The 16,975-nt window shown below is 50.1% G+C and overlaps 1 protein-coding gene across 2 annotated transcripts in view; it reads right to left on the bottom strand.

Annotated features, from left to right (window-relative positions):
- Positions 1 to 81: 81 nt before the first annotated feature.
- The window catches only part of PHF19 (PHD finger protein 19), a 29,203-nt gene continuing 12,309 nt past the window's right edge, over positions 82 to 16,975 (bottom strand). The window contains exons 7-15 of one of the 2 annotated variants that reach the window (XM_054007952.1): positions 15,739 to 15,834; positions 14,368 to 14,436; positions 11,269 to 11,389; positions 9,692 to 9,759; positions 9,319 to 9,489; positions 8,535 to 8,622; positions 7,594 to 7,679; positions 6,877 to 6,972; positions 82 to 5,157 (exon numbers count right to left, since the gene is read on the bottom strand). In XM_054007952.1, the coding sequence (XP_053863927.1) occupies positions 4,806 to 5,157; positions 6,877 to 6,972; positions 7,594 to 7,679; positions 8,535 to 8,622; positions 9,319 to 9,489; positions 9,692 to 9,759; positions 11,269 to 11,389; positions 14,368 to 14,436; positions 15,739 to 15,834 (1,147 nt within the window). In that variant the 3' untranslated portion in view covers positions 82 to 4,805. The remainder of the gene's footprint in view (positions 5,158 to 6,876; positions 6,973 to 7,593; positions 7,680 to 8,534; positions 8,623 to 9,318; positions 9,490 to 9,691; positions 9,760 to 11,268; positions 11,390 to 14,367; positions 14,437 to 15,738; positions 15,835 to 16,975) is intronic. The other variant, XM_054007953.1, reaches the window with a different exon arrangement.

The raw sequence follows: 16,975 nt of genomic DNA, 5'->3' as shown, positions 1-16,975 counted from the left end.
TCATGCTTGGTATGGCCCAGTTTCTAGGGTTCACGACCTCATGATTAATAATGGACACTATAAAGAGCCGGTGACGTTAAAAAAGACTTTTTAATTGTACATCAGACATATTAATTACAACTTGAATATAACAAAAGTTGGTTATTAAAAGCAGCAACTTGACATCATAAATCTTTCGAAGGTGCACAGAATCGTTATAAGATCTATTAGAACTAATGCAACACATCCTCTGGAACAAAGCGTTTTTAAAGGCTCCACATTCCCCTCGCTGGAACGCATGTGGAGGTGGGGAAGATTGGTTGGTTGGCTGGTTTGTTTGCAGGGCCTAACATAAGAAGCGTACACCCTGTGACAAAGTGGGGGATTTTCTTGTGTTTACACGCGCAGCACACTGGGGCACAGACATTCCTGAAACGTTCAATGGCTTTCTGAGGACTTGGTGTCACTGCGCTGCCTATTCTGCCCATTCCGCGGCTTCCAAAGGGGGGAAAACACAATTGAGAGATGAACAGAAAGGCCCCACCTGGCAAGATCAGGATTCATTCATTGCGCATCAGCTGAGCACTCTACCAACACCCAGAGCAGAACAGGCAGCTGGGTCCCTCACACTGCTCTAAGCCAAGCCCGAGCCCCTGGACCCCAGCTCTGCAAACCTCTCTCAGGGACACTCACTGAAGTCAGTGGGAGTTTCGGGTCTTGGCAGGTAAGTAAAGGAGGAACGGACTTTCCGCTACCGTCTTTTCAAGGGAGTTGCATGCAATTTCAGCAGGCACATCGATTCTGTTACTGATTTAAGATCTTAAATGCTAATTCCCTGATCAGGTTATAAGCTCCATGCAGGCAGAACCTACTGAAGTTGACAAGTGAGGCGCAGCTCACGGCAGAGTCAGGATCTTGTCTCTTTCACTTCACCTGTGAAAGGCGATGAGCACTGATCCAACTCTAACACTCACATTTAAAATACAGAAGGAATGGGGTTATGTCCCTCCTCCCCCACCCCGATCATTTCTAAGCCAAAAGCCTCAAAATCTCTTGGTTATCCTGAGGCTCCTGAATATGTGCTGAGAACAAGGAGCAGATTCAATAAAGGGTCTTTTTCATATTGCCTCTTTGGCTATAAAGATGCATTCAAAGCACTTATGTATTTCCCAGGACATGTAATAGCTACAGTACTTCAAATCATTACAAAAAAGCCTAGCTTTTGGAAACAGCAAAAACAAAAACAAAAACCCCACAACTAGCTTTTGTGCTCAAAAGATGCAAAATTATCTAGGGCCTGATCCGAACTCTGTTGAAGTCAATGGAAAAAACTCATTGATTCCAATGGGGTTTGGATCAAGTCCCAAGAGACCAAATCAAAAAACGTCCTAACACGCATAGAAAGACTCCAACCCTACAACTGGATCCACACAAGCACAGGCCCACACTGATCTGATGCAGGTTCAGGAGCCAAGTCAGTTTCTTTTCACCCACAACCTGTGTAGTTAGGAGAGTCTTTTAATGCTTTCTATGCATTTGACGAAGGACTTGTCTACACAGACAGTGCTGTAGCAGTGAAGCTACACCACTATAGCACTGAGAGTGTCTCCCATTGGTGCAGGTACTCCACCTTCCTGAGAGGCATTGGCTATGTTGACAGGAGAGGCTCTCCCGGCCACCCAGCACTATCTACAGCGGGGGTTAGATCCATATAACAGCATCGCTCCGGGGGGTGGATTTTCCACCCCCCCTGAGCGATGGAGCTATACCGACATAAGATGGTAGTGTAGACCAAGCCTCAGTGGTGAGAGGTTACTTTAACAGTAGAGATGTACTACAGATTAACTTTTAAAAGCCATGGTTTCCATTCGCTGGATTCAAATCCAGTCCCAACGACAGACTCCACATTTCACAAACAGGTGGTGGCTTTTCCATCGAGGTGTTCCTAGATCATTTCTGACAGATTAATTGAAAGGCTTTAAAAAAAAAACAAACACAACACACACCTAAAACCTATGATGGATGTTCAGACTAATCTGCTTCTGCTACAGCAGCTGATAACAGGCCAGATTCTGATCCTAGTTATTCTGGGATAATCTTGAAAAACGCCACTGAAGGCAATGGAAATACTTCAACTTTACACTGGTGCATCCAGTCAGAATCCAGCCCCAAACTCTAACACTCAAAGGACAGCAAGGAGCTGTATGCACCATTCCGGGTCTCAGCCATATAATCAAACGCAGACTACAGAAATACGGAGACCTTAATTCAGATTGGGGGGAGGGGTTAAATTAAAAACAACCACCATCACCCCAGAACTTGGATTATCCACGATGTTATTTGAAGAGTGACGTCAATGGGAGTTTTACTTTGTTAAGGATCATATAATATGGCCTTTGGTTTGTAACTTTAACCTGTTCTGTGAAGGTGATGTTGTGCCGTTCATTTGGACGTCAGTGGGGAAGTGCTGCTTTTATTATGGGAGTTCTGCTTTAAAATGGAACCTAATTTTCCTCTCTCACCTGTTTTTACTCTTGCTTTACCCCCATGTCAGTTAGGGGAGAATCACACACTGAATGATTCAGGATCTTAAATAAAGTTTTTTCAATAAAATGAGCTTTTCAGTTCATCTTTCAACAGCCAGGTCATAAAATCATATACACTGTTAAAACCATGTCCTTTAGGGATTATTAAAGGTGAAAGAATTTGCAAACTCTAGTTTGGTTTTTTTGCCTTTAAGATGTTTAAATTTTTGCACTTCATTCAGTTTGGACAATGAAAGGAGACTTGTCAGTTTCACTGTTATTTATTCACAGTGTTGTTGTAGCCATGTTGGTCCCAGGGTATTAGAGAGACAAGTGGGGTGAAGTTGTATCATGTATCAGACCAACTTCAGGTCATCTGAAAAAGAGCTCTATGCAGCTCAAAAGCTTGTCTCTCATCACCAGAAGTTGGTCCAATAAAAAGATATTACCTCCCCCACCTTGTCACTTGTTTATTGTCAGTTTCACTCTGGGTTCTCAACAACCAGGCTAGAAAGTGTGGATAACTTTTCACTGAATGTTTAAAAGAAAAATCTAACAAACATTTCTACTGATATTAGAGCTTGTAAAAGTATAGATATATTTTAAAACAACCTAGATTGTGTCTAAGCTACCTGACAATATCACTTTATATTAGACAAGAGTGGCAATTTTTTATTATTAGGTAGGCAAACTGAATCCCAGAATTCAGCTTAGCAAGTCACTTTCTGAATCCCAATAATGGAAAACATGGCTCGCCTTCCAATAATTTATTACATTCGTTCTTCTGATTCTTAAGTTACTGCATTTCCTCTCCCTTCCTTGCCCTGCAAGGCTACATCCTCTTCTTCCATTATATATGCAAGAGCAACAAAGACAGAGATCATGCAGCGCTAAGTAGAAAGATTTGGTTCAGCTGGTATATGTCAGGTAATACAAATAGCAATATGTATTGTTACGTATCCAAAAGCAGCAGCAACAGAAATTCCCTCCCCCTACACAAACATTTCTCTTTCATTCGCAGAGATACAATCACTTTTCCTTTGTTTTGCTTTTTGTTTGGCTGGTTTTTTTGGCTTGTCTACTCACTTGGCAGCATTCAACACAATGATCTTTACAGCATTCAACACAATGATCTTTACAAAAATAAATGCCCATGGCTCCATTTCATTTAAGATGCCATCAGTGCCAAACAATGCCCTCCTTGGTTTTAAGGCAAGCTCACGTCATTTGTCAGATTCATTCCAAGACTGTGATTGTCAAAAGAATAAGCAAATGGAGCTGCTGCATCATTTTACATCTTAATGTCATGGGACAATAGCAACCGTGATGTAAATCTGTCCTGTGGCTGAAAGTGAATGGCCGAAGAGAGAGAGAGAGTGTGTGTGTGTGTGTGTGTGTGTGTGTCCCATTAATGAATGGGTGTATGACGAGGAGGTAAATACTATATAATTGCTTTGACAAGAGTCATCTTGCCCAGCATTTTCTATCAGCACAAGAATGTGATACCTGGGTGCTTAGGCATTATAGAACCGGTTATGGAGGTGCTTTCTGCTTTAGTAACAAGACCAGTTGGGTCTGTTATTTAAGGCTTGTATGTGATCATAAGACACTGGTGGACTTATGTGGTTCTTCTGCATAACAGCATTTTTATTGTTACTAGAAGGGATGATAGTTTGAGCTCGATACAGATTGGTTTTCCTTTCTCCACTCAAACTTCCCTCTTTGCTTTCCTCTCACCACAAGAGCTGCTCCATCAGACACACGTGTGCACTATCAGCCAGATGCTGAGTGGTTCGGATGGGCCTACCATGCCTCTATGGTGCAGCAGAGTATCACACTGAAAAGCCATATAACTAATTGCTCACTTCCACAAAGATGGCTCCCTTGGCTTAGCCAAAGGGTCCCCCGGGGAAGCCAGTTGTATATACGTGACCAATAAAATAACCATCATTAAAAACAAGAACTCGATCAGTTTTAGCCACCCGATGCCGCGGCTCACAGTAAGTTTGGATGTAATCGCCGTGTCCAACTGCCTCCACTATATCCTGTCCTAAGTCCTTCCCAGTTCCCTAGAGATCCCCTGCTCCAGACCGTTAAGTGTTCCTTTCAAACCTCGCCTGCACAACTCACTGTAAGCGTAAGGAGAGCGGTCAAAACTCTCCCGCATCGGTGCACGGCCAGCGCGAGAGCCCTGCTCATCCCCATCCCTTGCCTCCTTTGGTTTAGGTCATGGGTTTTGTTTGATTGATAGATCTATTTAATTCTAGGAGAGGTTTCCCAGGCTGGTCCAAGCCAGAGGGATCAATATGGGGTGGTGCCTTCCCATTCCACCAGATATTGGACTTTCCCCTCCGGAGTCACCCTGCGGGCTAGCACCTGGTACTTCTCCCCACACACCAGCCTGCCGGCTGCTCCAAAGTAGTTGGTGATGGAGGACTTGAGGTGGGAGAGGGAGGAGTCGTCCTCGCTGATGCTCTCCAAGGTGTGGCTGTCAATCCCATCATCCTGGCGCTCCGGGGCACAGGCCGCCTCACTGCTCTCTGAGGCGCAGCTGTTCAGGTGCCCGCCTTGTTCAATGCCTTTTCTCTTCCCCCCCACTGGGGCGTAGGCTTTAGCCGCCAGCTTTCGTTTCCGGCTGCCCACGTTCCTTCTGCTAGGGGAGAGAGAGAGAGAAGGGGATGGGGATAAGAGAAATGCTGGCAAAAGGAAACTACAATCCAGCAGCTCTGGCCCTTAGACAAGACATGCCTGGTGATATCAAGGGCTCCTGACTCACAGGGCCCTGCACTGAGCCAGCCAAGTAGGGAGCTGGAGGATGTTTACTAATGAAAGCGAGTGAGTTTCCCGTCCCAGCTGCTGTGAGACTTTCCGTGCACCAAGAAGCGAAGTGCCAGGTTTTGGGCCATTAGCCACCATCCAGGAGCTAATAATCCAAGGCTCAAATTAGTAGGAAGAGAGGCAGCTCCCCTTGCTAGGATAACTGTTGGGGAGTTACAGGACAGGAAGGCATGGTCTAGTGGTTAGACCCTGGGCTGGTTATCGGGACTCCTGGGTTCTAGTCTTGCCTCTGCCACTGATTGTTTATCGTATCAGACTCATCTCTGAATTGGGCTCATAACTTCTGTAACTCAGGCACTGGAAGAAGGTTGAAGTTACATTGGCTTAGACTCCCAAAGGTTGGTTATGGTTATGTCTACATGGCACAAAAGACACCACAGCAGGAAGTCTCAGAGCCCAGGTCAACTGGCTCAGGCTCACAGGGCTAAAAACAGCAGTATGGGCGCTCAGACTCTGGCTAGAGTCTGGAAATCCAATGAGAGGGGAGGGTCTCGGAGCCTGGGCTCCAGCCCGTGTCCGAACAGCTACGCTATTTTTAACCCTGTAGTGCGAGACTTGCGAGCCTGTTGACGCAGGCAGAGATTCACTGCCGTGGGTCTCTTTGCTGTGTAGACATATCCTAGTACTCCTCTCTCAACATGGCCACCTGTGCCTAGAGGGACCCATTTCAGCAACGATGCTAATGCCAGCTTCCCCAGGGGCTCGTGAGCTTTAATCCATTTATTTGTGCGAAGTGCTTCAGCAGGGCTCTGCACAGCACTGATTGCAGGGCAGGAGACATCCCACGGAGATGGCTAGGCAGAGTGGAGGTGTTCAAAGCTGCCAGTTCATTAATAACGAGTCTTTCTGTCCCTACGAATGTAAAAGCACCCATCAGCTCCAGGTAAGCCAAGGGTAGTTTTGCTTACCGAGGAATGCAGGGCCACTCCTTCTGCATTAACCACAGTGCTTCCCTCACCCCACCAAGGAGATGGCAGGAAAATAGGCAGTTTTATTTAATGACCTCAAATAGGCACCAAACACCAAACAAACTGGCCGCCAGCTGTGGGCATCAACTGTACAGTGGGTGGAGTCCCCAAGACAAGGAATCCTTATTGCCAGGTGACCTGGGACCAGCTTCTTCGCAGCGTATCCTTGTGAAGAGATTTAAAAAATAGAAGCTGGGTTTTCCTGCAGCCAGGCACGTACGTCTGGTGATGGTCTCCAGTGAATTAGTGTCCGGTTTGCTTAGGGTCAGGGCAGAGACAGAGAAAGAGGAGCAATACTTGGAAATACTCTGGGTGCAGAGCAGTTGGAGGCAGCATGGCCAGCCCTGAGAGAGACAGCAGGGAAGAGAGAAGTCCAGGATAACTTCCAATGACCGATCACTCTACCTAAGCCAGAGGTTGGAAGGACAGGGTGAATGGAGAGTTCATGAGGATCACGTCAAGGGTTGGAAAAACAAAGGGGATTAAAAGAAAGCAGTCAAGTGCAGTCAAGATCAATGCAAAATCAAAGGGCAAAAACCTAGTCTCAGCCCCTCCCCTCCCCTTACCTCGATTCATAAGACAGGCTCGTTATCACAGAGCCAGATGTGCTGGCAGCATCTGTGGAATCCAGGTCAGAAAGAAAAGTCTGCCCTGAGCTGGCACTGAAAGGGAAAGAGACCAAAGTCAGCCCTGGCCAGACCTCAGCCACTGTGCGAGCCCAGCATTTCCAGCTGTGTCAGTAGCAGATGCCCTTCTGCGTACATACAGGACTCGGCTCCAAACAGAACGCCAGCTAAAACATGCAGCCTGTTTGGGGACATTCAGGAGAGCAGCAGCGTGTGTCCCTATCAGGACTGCCAGGGGGGCCTGCACGGTGTTCGTTAAAGGCCCAGAAATCAGACAGGAACATAGTAACCAGCGCAGACCCCTAGGACTTCCAGAGCTGCCAGGACGGGGCTTTCACCAGCAGCCAGCAAGGGTTCCCTACCCCTCTGCTTCCATTTCCCAACAAGGCACAAGTAGATTAGCTGGTGCCCACTGAAAATCTTGATTCCTCATATAAATCTGGAACTGGAGATTTGTCCGATTAAGCCCCTCAAACATCTTTCACCTTTGGGCATCTCTCCTCTCCCCAGCACGCAAGGGAGTGAAGAGGGCAACCCCCGAATCACGGTGATGGCTACCCCCGACATGGCAAAGAGCAGAGACGCATGCACAGAAACCCGACGTGCTTTCTTCTTACCATCAGGCATTACTGCCCCCGGGACAGATATGCCGTTTACCTTTTTAAGCTCTGAATTTCATCCAGTGTAAAGTCAAATATGCTGGCCAGGTGGTGGTTTGTGCTCCAAGCCGAGGTGAAGTCACTCTGCATTGCAAAAAGGAGTATATTCATGAGCTGACAGCAGGCCATCACTCGGTGTGAGCAATCACAGCCAGCGTTTCCTACCCCGGTTGGCCTCCTGCTTCCATCTCCTGCACACTCGGAGATGACCTGTGCTTTGGACGGTCCCTTACCCCTCTGCAGAACAGGCATGCAGAAGGCTGCCGTTTGGAGCTGGGCGCAGTTGGAGGGCTGTGGGGAATCCCATCCATTCTTTTTGTAAAGGCACCTTTTTAATTAAAAATAATAAAGTGTCCCATGCCAGCTGAGGTTCCGTTTTCCCTGGTTCTCGTCTGTAACTGAGAAGCCGTGAGGGCGTTTGGAAGGATGGGGGGACAATTATACTGGACGCAGCTGAGGATGTCAAAGTCTTTTACAATGGTTTAATCAATTTTTACACCTCATGCTGGCAGAGACCAAGTCTCACAGCAAGTCAGTGGCAAACCCTGTAACAGAACCCGAGACACGCAACTTTCATCCCAGTGCTCTAGCCACCAGAAGATACTTAAACAAAGACGTATTTGGAACTCCCTGCTCTGAGCCTCTTGTTACTGGCATCAGAAGGCTGGTTTGTGGCCAGCAGGGCAAGCTTTCAAATTGGCACTTTGATCCTGCCTTTATTAGTCATCTCTGCCTGGGGAGTGCGCAGCCTATGCCGGATGGAAAAACAGCGCATTGGGGAAAGCACTCAAGCCTCCTAAATGGTCTGTTGGTAGCAGCAGCACAGGGATCTTGCCCAGTTCCGTGTTGGAAAAAACAAAAAGCAAACAACTTCAATAATTCACCCCTGAAAAACAACATCATGGATAGTAACAAAAGAAAGAGTAGCGAGAAACTAACACTGGGAATAGCATCCTCCAACAAAAATTTTGATCTTTTTCTTCTAGCAACTCGCCTTTTCTGCTGTTGAAATTCATGCGGCAGCAAACTGTGAAAGCAAAGAACAAACACAAACAAAGAACGAGAGTCAGACTTGCTTGGAGGCTGCAAATCACCTAACAGGCCTGAGGGGGGGCGGGGGGGGTGTATAGAGAACGTCTATTTTGGTTCCAAGCACCCAGGGAGAATCCTAGGGTGGGGAGTGTGGTCTTTTGAAAACTGTAACATTTACGAGCTGTCGTTTGAAATCCTAGTCCTGCTTGCAGCCTAGGGGGCTCTGGAGAGAAGTGTGAGACCAGGGCTTAGTAGTCAGTTTGCAAAGAGCCAGTTACAATAAGGTGGTGTGAGTTGTGGCTTCTGTTTTATGGAGCAGCCTGGTTTGTTTCTCTCTGGTTTGGGGTTCTTGTGTGTTCTGAATTCTAAGAAATAAAATAATGTTACACTGCAACTGTCCAGAAAGAGTGTCTATGTTTTTCATCTAATTTCTCTGTTTGTATGCTGTGAAACAGAGACAATTATCAAGAGAGCCCAGGAAAGCTGCTTTACTGTAGTGGCTGGGAAAGAACTGGAGAATGCTGCACAACCCAGGGGACCCCATGACTTATCATTTCTGTGTCAGAGTTTAAGACAGAAGCGGACATTCTATGGAGGGAAAGCTCAAAGGGTTTATGGGGAAGCCAGTTTTCTGAAGAGGACCAATCCGGAGGAGGAGAGGACAGTGTGAAGTGAAAGCGTGGACACAGACCCGTTTTTATGGGCGTATTTGCTTTTTCCTCTCTTCTTCAGCTCAGAAGCTCCATTCTCACCCAAACCTGGTACTTTCTCTGGCAGGAGCTTGCTTGGGGGGTTTGGCGGGACACGAATTCGCAGGCGAAAGATGCATTTCTTCTTCTTGATTTCCTTACCGCACAAAAATCTAGAGGGCAGAAGATTAAAATCAATAAATCATGAGGGGATTTGTAAGCTCTGAATGGGAGTCTTCATGGCCAATTCTTCCCCTCTACCATCCATCCTACCTCAAGACCTAAACCCTGCAAACCCAGTCATTTCAGCCCCTCCAGCTTCCCCACACCTGCTGAAGCTGAAATGTTGCAAACAGTCCCCTCGCCCGGGCTCACCTGCTTTTGTAGCTGTTGAGTGCATTGAGCAGGTGTGGAGCACGTTCTGAGGCCGGAGTGCTGGTCAGCTGGGATAAAGCATTGGCCAAAAGGTCATTTCAGTAACTTGAAGAGATGATCAGCAAAGCACAGAGCACACACTGGCTAGAGAGCTCGTTAGAGTCACCAGGGTTATTCTGAACTTAAACCAATGGGGGAGCCCATGCTACAGTTTTCTGCTCTGGTCTAAGCAGGTTTGATCATAAAGCTCAGAAATGCACAGCCAACAAAACCCCACAGACCTCCAGGATGCAAACGCTCAGGCCGTGTTTATTGTTTGGACATCAGCGCGCCGGGTTCCTAAGACAGTTAAAATCCCTCCTCTTGCTTTCTTCTATTTATTTATTTGTTTTAAACAAATGACGGTTGCAATTACTTCCTGCACGTCACTGGGCCTGGACAGCAAAACTAGCCTTGTCCATTTCCCTCTGGTTCTCACACACCGCCACAAGGCTGGCACGGGTAGGTTAGGACCGGGGTTCTCAACCTTTCTTTCTCAGGCCCCCCAAACATGTTATAAAAACTCTGTGGCCCACCTGTGCCACAACATCTGGTTTTCTGCATATAAAAGCCAGGGCCGGCGTTAAGGGGTAGCAAACGGGACAATTGCCCAGGGTCTCATGCCACAGGGGGCACCGTGAAGCTACGCTGCTCAGGGCCCCAGACTTCAGCGTTGCAATGGTTAAGCAGCCCTTCCCCAGGCTCTTTGGAAAGCTACTAGCAGCCCTGCCCGACGAATCAGCTGCCTTGGGGACTACAGCAGGTCTACAGTCAACACCGTCCACCCATAAAACCCAGCTCCTCTGCCAGCCGGGGAGCTGCCGGATGGAATCCATGCCAGGGTGGTTACAGTGAGTGCTCCGTGGGCAGGCAGAGTGAGAGTGCCAATCTTGCAAGCTCCGGTAATGCCCTCTATCTCCCCAATTGCCCTGCACACGGTCATTGACTAAACCATTACCACAAACCCCGCAGTGCCTGGGCACCTTGCACAAACACCTGCTAATGATTTGCTTCTAAGCTGGCAACAAACCACGTCCATTCAGAGCCACAAAATCCACCCCACTGTGGCAAACCCCCCTGGACCCTCAAGGAAGAGTCAGGCAAAGGCGGTTTTATACCTCCTACCCTGTGCCCCTCGAGGAAGCACACAGAAAGGCGACTGTCCCAGCCTCCCTGCTCCAATCCTTTGCAAACAAGTGCCACTAAAATGCATCCTGCCGTTTATGGGTCCTTCCCACTAATAGAGACACCCAGAGTGCAAAGAGACACAGCTTCTCACCTCGGGATTTCGCTATTAAACACACCTGAATTCACCTCTCTCTCTGAGTGACACTCGGGAGCTTCCCCTTTTGCTGTCTGAGCAGACAGGAACAGAGGCTCCCAAAGAAACCCTGGATTTATTTTCTTTGGAGTCAGCCTGGCCTCATTCCTGGCTTTAAGGGGTGGATGGTCCATGCGTCACTTCCCCTGCAGCCGCCTCTCATTCCCTCCGAGCTGCCTTCCCCCATTCCATCCCATCCCAGGCCCCAGGTGTGTACCTTTCCGAGCTGTAAAGGATCCCAGTGGTGATTCACAAAGGCTAGGATTTCCTCAAAGTCGAAGTACTTCTTTTTGCTCTGGACGCCCAGATTATAGAGGGCCAGGTGGACAACGTCGACCCTGCGGGAGCAAAGGCGCAAGAGCAGCTGAGACTCTGAAGGCCCCACTTAGGCCAGGAGCTGTTCTCAGATGCACTTGCATTTACTTCAGGTTTGCAACCCTGAGCTTCCTGCTCTGGCTTTGCCATCCCCATGGCAGCTGCCTTCTCCCCACTCCTGCCATCCTCCTCTGATCCTACTCCAAGTAACCCCTTGGATGCTCAGGGGGTCTGATGGATGGATTCTACATGGCTGATAGCAGAGCAGGGGGAGAAAGTCGCCTGTCCCTTCCCCGGAGCTGCCATTCTGCAGGCAGTAGCAGACGTGTCCTCTCAATGATCTGTGCGAGAGACAGGAATGGAAACCCAGTGGTGCATCCTGCACTATGGAGAAGGCTTGAGACCAGATCGCGTTAACCCGCAGCATGGGATGCTGGCTAGGACGTGGACAGAGCGCCCCATTGTAGCTGCTGCGCAGGTCTGGAGAGTCATGGCAGGTTCCATTGTATTTGCACATGCACAACAGTGGATTAGAGGAATAACTCAAGGGCTGGCTTAAATCTGTCAAAGGGGAGCCAGGAAAAGGAGGATTAAGTGGCTGTTAGGGTGACCTGTTTGGCAAAATCCTGCAAAGGACTCTGCTTGCGGGGAGCTCTGCCATGGGCTGAAATACCCGAGCCCCACCAGGCTGGCGAACCTGCGGAGTGCCAGGATTCAGTCCTAATTTCCCGGCTTTCTGTCAGTTTCAGCCACATGCTCAGTGCTACAGTGAAAGTAGAGGGGAGCGGGATTCCTGGCTGATCGAATATTAGCTGAAAAACAAAAGTGCGGGAGGCTGGCAGCTGGCCGCAGAGGCTCCTAGTCACATCAAAATAGGTCCTGGCTGTATTTACATCCTGCCTCCCTGGAAACATATCCCCCGTTATATACGGTATCCCTCTATCCCTGTTCTAAACCAGCTGCACAGCATGGGCATACCCCATTCACCAGCTACTGTACTTCACCCCAGAGGTGGCTGCATTTCAGTGGCTGGTTAAACAAGGTCTGTATATCCTTGACATACTTCACCGCGGGGGATTGTGGGAATTCATTAATATAAACATGTAAAGCTTTTTGAGAGCCTCAGATAAGAAGCCCTAGAGAAGGGGAAAGTGTTATTTATCCTCTGACCTATAATGTCTCTGCTATATAAACTTGCACTTAATCCCTTAACTAAAGAGAGAGACATGTGGCCAGATCACCTGGGTGACTTATCTGCTGGCAAATATGTACTTTGGCTCACATACAATAGGGCAAGCATGCAGCATGGATCCAGCCTCCTTAGAAGTCAATGCCGCACAGCTTGACTCCCGGAGCAGGGTGTGCTCAGGAGAAGCCCCGGCCTGGCTTGCAGGTCAGAAAAGAGGCTCAGAACAGAACTAGCCAGGGCCAGGTTCAGATGATGCCTCCAAAGCTGCAAAGATCCTGGCAACCTCCCTGCACCAGGGAGAGGGTGAAATGCCAGTGTGAGGCTCCTGTACTAGGCAGGATGATAGACAAGCTGATTCCCTTTGACCAGGAGCTCCACGGTTGTGGAGCACAAAGGAAGGTCAGGAGCCTCCCCATTTAGGGCACAAAACAGGTCAGGAGCCTCCCCATTTAGGGCACAAAAAATTTCTGCTTATCAGGAAACTTCCATCCACTAGTCCCTAACTGACTCCACAAACACATGCATCAGTTTTAGGTGCAAGGCCTATTCCCCTGGGGGACGGAACCACCCTCCAGCTTGCCTGGCACAGGTTGATCACTGAAGATCACACATTGAATCCCAGATTAGCTTGAGCTAGCCATGGAAATAAGGGGTGCTGGAGGTCAGAGTGAACTGCATCAGCAGGATTACAAGTGAGGGGTCTAGGACTGGAACAACATGGGTAGCAGTTCTGCAGGTTGGGATTTAGCGGCAACAGCAAAGCTGTGTGCGGAACCCTGGGCTGGAAGAGCAGGTCAGGACACAAGGGGCAGAAACATTTTCACGCACCCTTAACTATAAAATAAATCATGGGCACACCAATAAATGCAAATGGCCCCTCCACACAGATCCCCAAAGCTTGGGGGGAAGGGGCCCTCGCCCGGGGATGCTCACGAGACTGGAGCTCAGGACACGGTGAGCTGGACGTTCGGCGGGGCTGCATCGGCTCACACGGGCTGGGATTGCGGCTGCTCAGCGACTTTAAGAGCCAGGCCCGTTGGTTTTTAAAAACGCGTGTGAGATCAGGCTGCTGGGCCAAGTAACTGCATGAAGACGCAGCTTCAGTTCAACGCGCAGCTTAGGCGGGCATGGGGATGCCATTAACAGGGGAACCCTGGGGACTTCCACATTCAGCACTCATCCTCCTCCAGCATAAGCCCAGGGCCTGCTGCATGCAGGACAGAAGGGGGAGAGCCACGAGGCCCAGGAAGGATAAATGGTGCCTGATCATCAAACTGCTGGTCAGGGAGCCAGGTGGGCTGAGCGGGGTTCTGTTCCCACCCCCGAACTGCACAGAAAGTTCCCACAGGGAAGAGACAGCTGAAGACACTTCACTCTGCACTCGGAGGGGCACCAAGGGGAAAGGAAGCCATTAGACATCCGCTTCTACTGTGTATTATACTCCATAAAGTAAAGATCCCCTCACAGACGCTGGCCCCCTGTCCCTCTCCATGCTGATCCCACCCTTCCTGCAGCAGCCGTAAATAGCGCTCCGGTATAGGAGACAATATCAAGGCAATGACCTTGCTCTGCTGCGGCATGTGCATCTGCTTGGCTACGGCTCTTCCAAGGGACAGTTACAACCCTGGGCCACATGGAGGCGCTTCGTAGACCCTGCAGTTCCAGGGACAACTCTGAAAGTCCCTGACCGAGCGAGAGAGAAACTCAGGTGGAGGCTGGCAGCCAGGAGTCAGGACTTCGCCCCGCCAGTTGGGAGCCCCAGCTTCCAGCCCTGATCTCTTGATCCCAAAGTGACTACTCGCCAACTCTTACCATCTCAAGGGCAGGCGCTTGATGTATTCTGGCCCCTGGTTACACACCGCACAGAAAAAAATATAAAACCTGAAAAAGAGAGAGAGAAACACATGGTAAGGTAGGGGGCAGCTCAGAAGGGGGATGGATTTGGGCTCATCTCTCCAACAGACAGCCTGAGACTCTGGCTTGTGGAGTGGCGGCCACCAGCCCATCCTCCCCAAAGGGCAGCGGGTCTCAGCATTGCAGCAGGATCGTCTGTGCTCATGTGGGGCAATCACTGCGGTAGAATCCATCCCCCTGCACGTGCCAGGCTGTGTGCTCCTCTGGCCCGGACTGGGGCCAAAGTCACTCTGCTCCCCCGGGCAACGCTTGCAGGCTTCACTCCTTCCTCTAGCCCCTTTTGGAGTCCTGCCCCTGCCCCGCTCCCTTCCTCACCTGCAGAGAAGGTCCCTGCAGAGCCCAGAAATTCAGCCTTTTGGGTCAGCCAGAGGGGGTTGCTAGAGAGGAACCGAAGCGCCCCTCTGCCTGCTGGGCTGGGCAAGCAGAATCCAACCCCAGCGTAGCACTCTCCTCTGCCTACCACACATGGCTGTGAGATGTGCCACCAGTGCCCAGGGAGGGGATGACCATGCCAGTTGCTTCAGATCAGCGGAGCAAAGCCATTCTCTCTGCTGTGCCTGGCAGAGTCTCCTGGCTGGCAGGCTGCCGGCCAGAACGCTCCCTGACTGCGCCGGGTTGGGGGGTTAGAAATGAATGAGGCGCGATCTCCCAGCTATGGACCCCCCACCGCACACAAAGGGGCAAGGACTCTTCTCCCCCACACAGCCAGAGAATGCACCACCTGGGGCTTGTCCACACACACGTGTGCAGCAAGCGGGGTGCAGATCTGCTCCGCATTAGCCGGCCATGTGCCCATGCAGGCCCCGCTGCTGCACACAAACAGTTCCCCAGGGGGCTTCCATATCCCACTCGGGAACTGCTAGTGCACAGCAGCAGGGTCCCCGTGCCCGGCCGGCCGGAGCAGGGCAGACTTGCACCCCGGCTTGCCATGCTCCGAGTGTCCATGTAGACAAGACGGAGGGAGAGACTCGCTCAGTCAGTGAACTCAGACCGGCAGCTCTCTCCGGACCACCACTTGCTGGAATCCAGCAGCCCTCGGCCAAGCGACCAGGCAGGATTTCAGCTGAGCAGCAATTCCCAGGACACCTGAAGGAAGCCGATCGCCTGGGATGAAGAGACCCAACCCCACGGATTCCAGCTGCTCCCAATGCAGCTGTGAGCGTGTTAACAGTCAGCTGGGGGAGGACATACAGACTGACCAATTCACAACTCTGGCTTGACCCTCAGGGATGCACGGAACAAACCAGGGCGAGCTGGGGAAGGACGTACCGGTCTCCAAACATCATGGGATCGCTAAGGCACTGCGTGCAGGCCTCGTGGAACCACTGCCTGCAACTGTAACACTGCAGCATCTTCAGGTACCATCTGGGAAGAGAGACCAGAGTTCAGCACTCTCGGAGGTGGCACGAGGTGCATTAGGACCAGATCCCCTTTGCTATACATGGTGCCCTACAGGTGAACGGAGAAAATTCTCGATGGCGCAGGCGTTGACACCGGGGCAAAGTAAGTGTGCAAAATGGGTGTGCAACGCTCCCCAAACGGGAATGGCAGAATTTCATACCCCCTCCACACTGGTGGAAATGAAGGCGCGAGGTGCAGGACAGTGGAGAATCAGGCCTCCTGGGTCTGGGTTTGTAATGTTGCAGGGGAAGGGCTGTATTTGAATAAAAAAACCACCACTGACATTTACATTAAAAGGGGGACAGGGGGTCCAGATGGAGTTTTCGAAGGAGGCAAAGAAGTCAGCCAGTCCCACTGAACTGCCATAGGAGCTGGGCACTTAACCAGGGGCTCCTTGGAAGATCCCAGATTCTACCCGGACCTGGATTTCCCAACAATATTTTTTATCAAATGTAAGTTGAGTAACTAAAGGTACTTGGTCACAGCCTTTCACGCTATGGTATGTTGATCACACGGATACCCTCACACCTAAGCAGCTGGCTTTCTTAGCAGCCTCTCCCAGTTAAGCACACAGGAAGCCTCACTGCAAATGCACCACGCAGCAGCTCTCTAGATGGTTATTTTGGTTGTCCGTGACTTTCCCCAACTGGGTTATTTTCGGATGGGGGATTCCCACCTGCAGCTTGTTATTACAGCGAGGGAAAGCAGCTCTGCAACCCATCGCCTTCCTCCCGGGGACAGGGCACCCTGCTCAGACGACACATTCAGGGGAAAATGCTGCCAAATCAGAACCTGACACATGCTTACTGGGCGAGAACTGCACCCTCAAAAAAGCCTTCCCCAGGAACTGACCTTCTATCTCACACTTCCCCTAGAGAGGAAGGATGGCCTGGTGGTTAAGGTAATGGACTGGGACACCAGTCCCAGGCTTTGTAACAGTCTTCCTCTGCGTTCGTGGGCAAGCCCTCAGCTCTGTGAGCTAGTGCCCCATCTAGACGGCGGGGATAAGGACATGTCCTTTGCCCGTCTTGTCTATTTAGATTGGAAGTTTCAGTGTGCCAGGCTCGGTCTCTCCCTCTGGTTTTGTACCATGCCTGGCACAACA

The sequence above is a fragment of the Malaclemys terrapin genome, chromosome 17 (genome assembly GCF_027887155.1).
Source record: "Malaclemys terrapin pileata isolate rMalTer1 chromosome 17, rMalTer1.hap1, whole genome shotgun sequence".
NCBI lineage: Eukaryota > Metazoa > Chordata > Testudines > Emydidae > Malaclemys > Malaclemys terrapin.
This window is presented reverse-complemented; position numbering and strand designations above follow the sequence as displayed.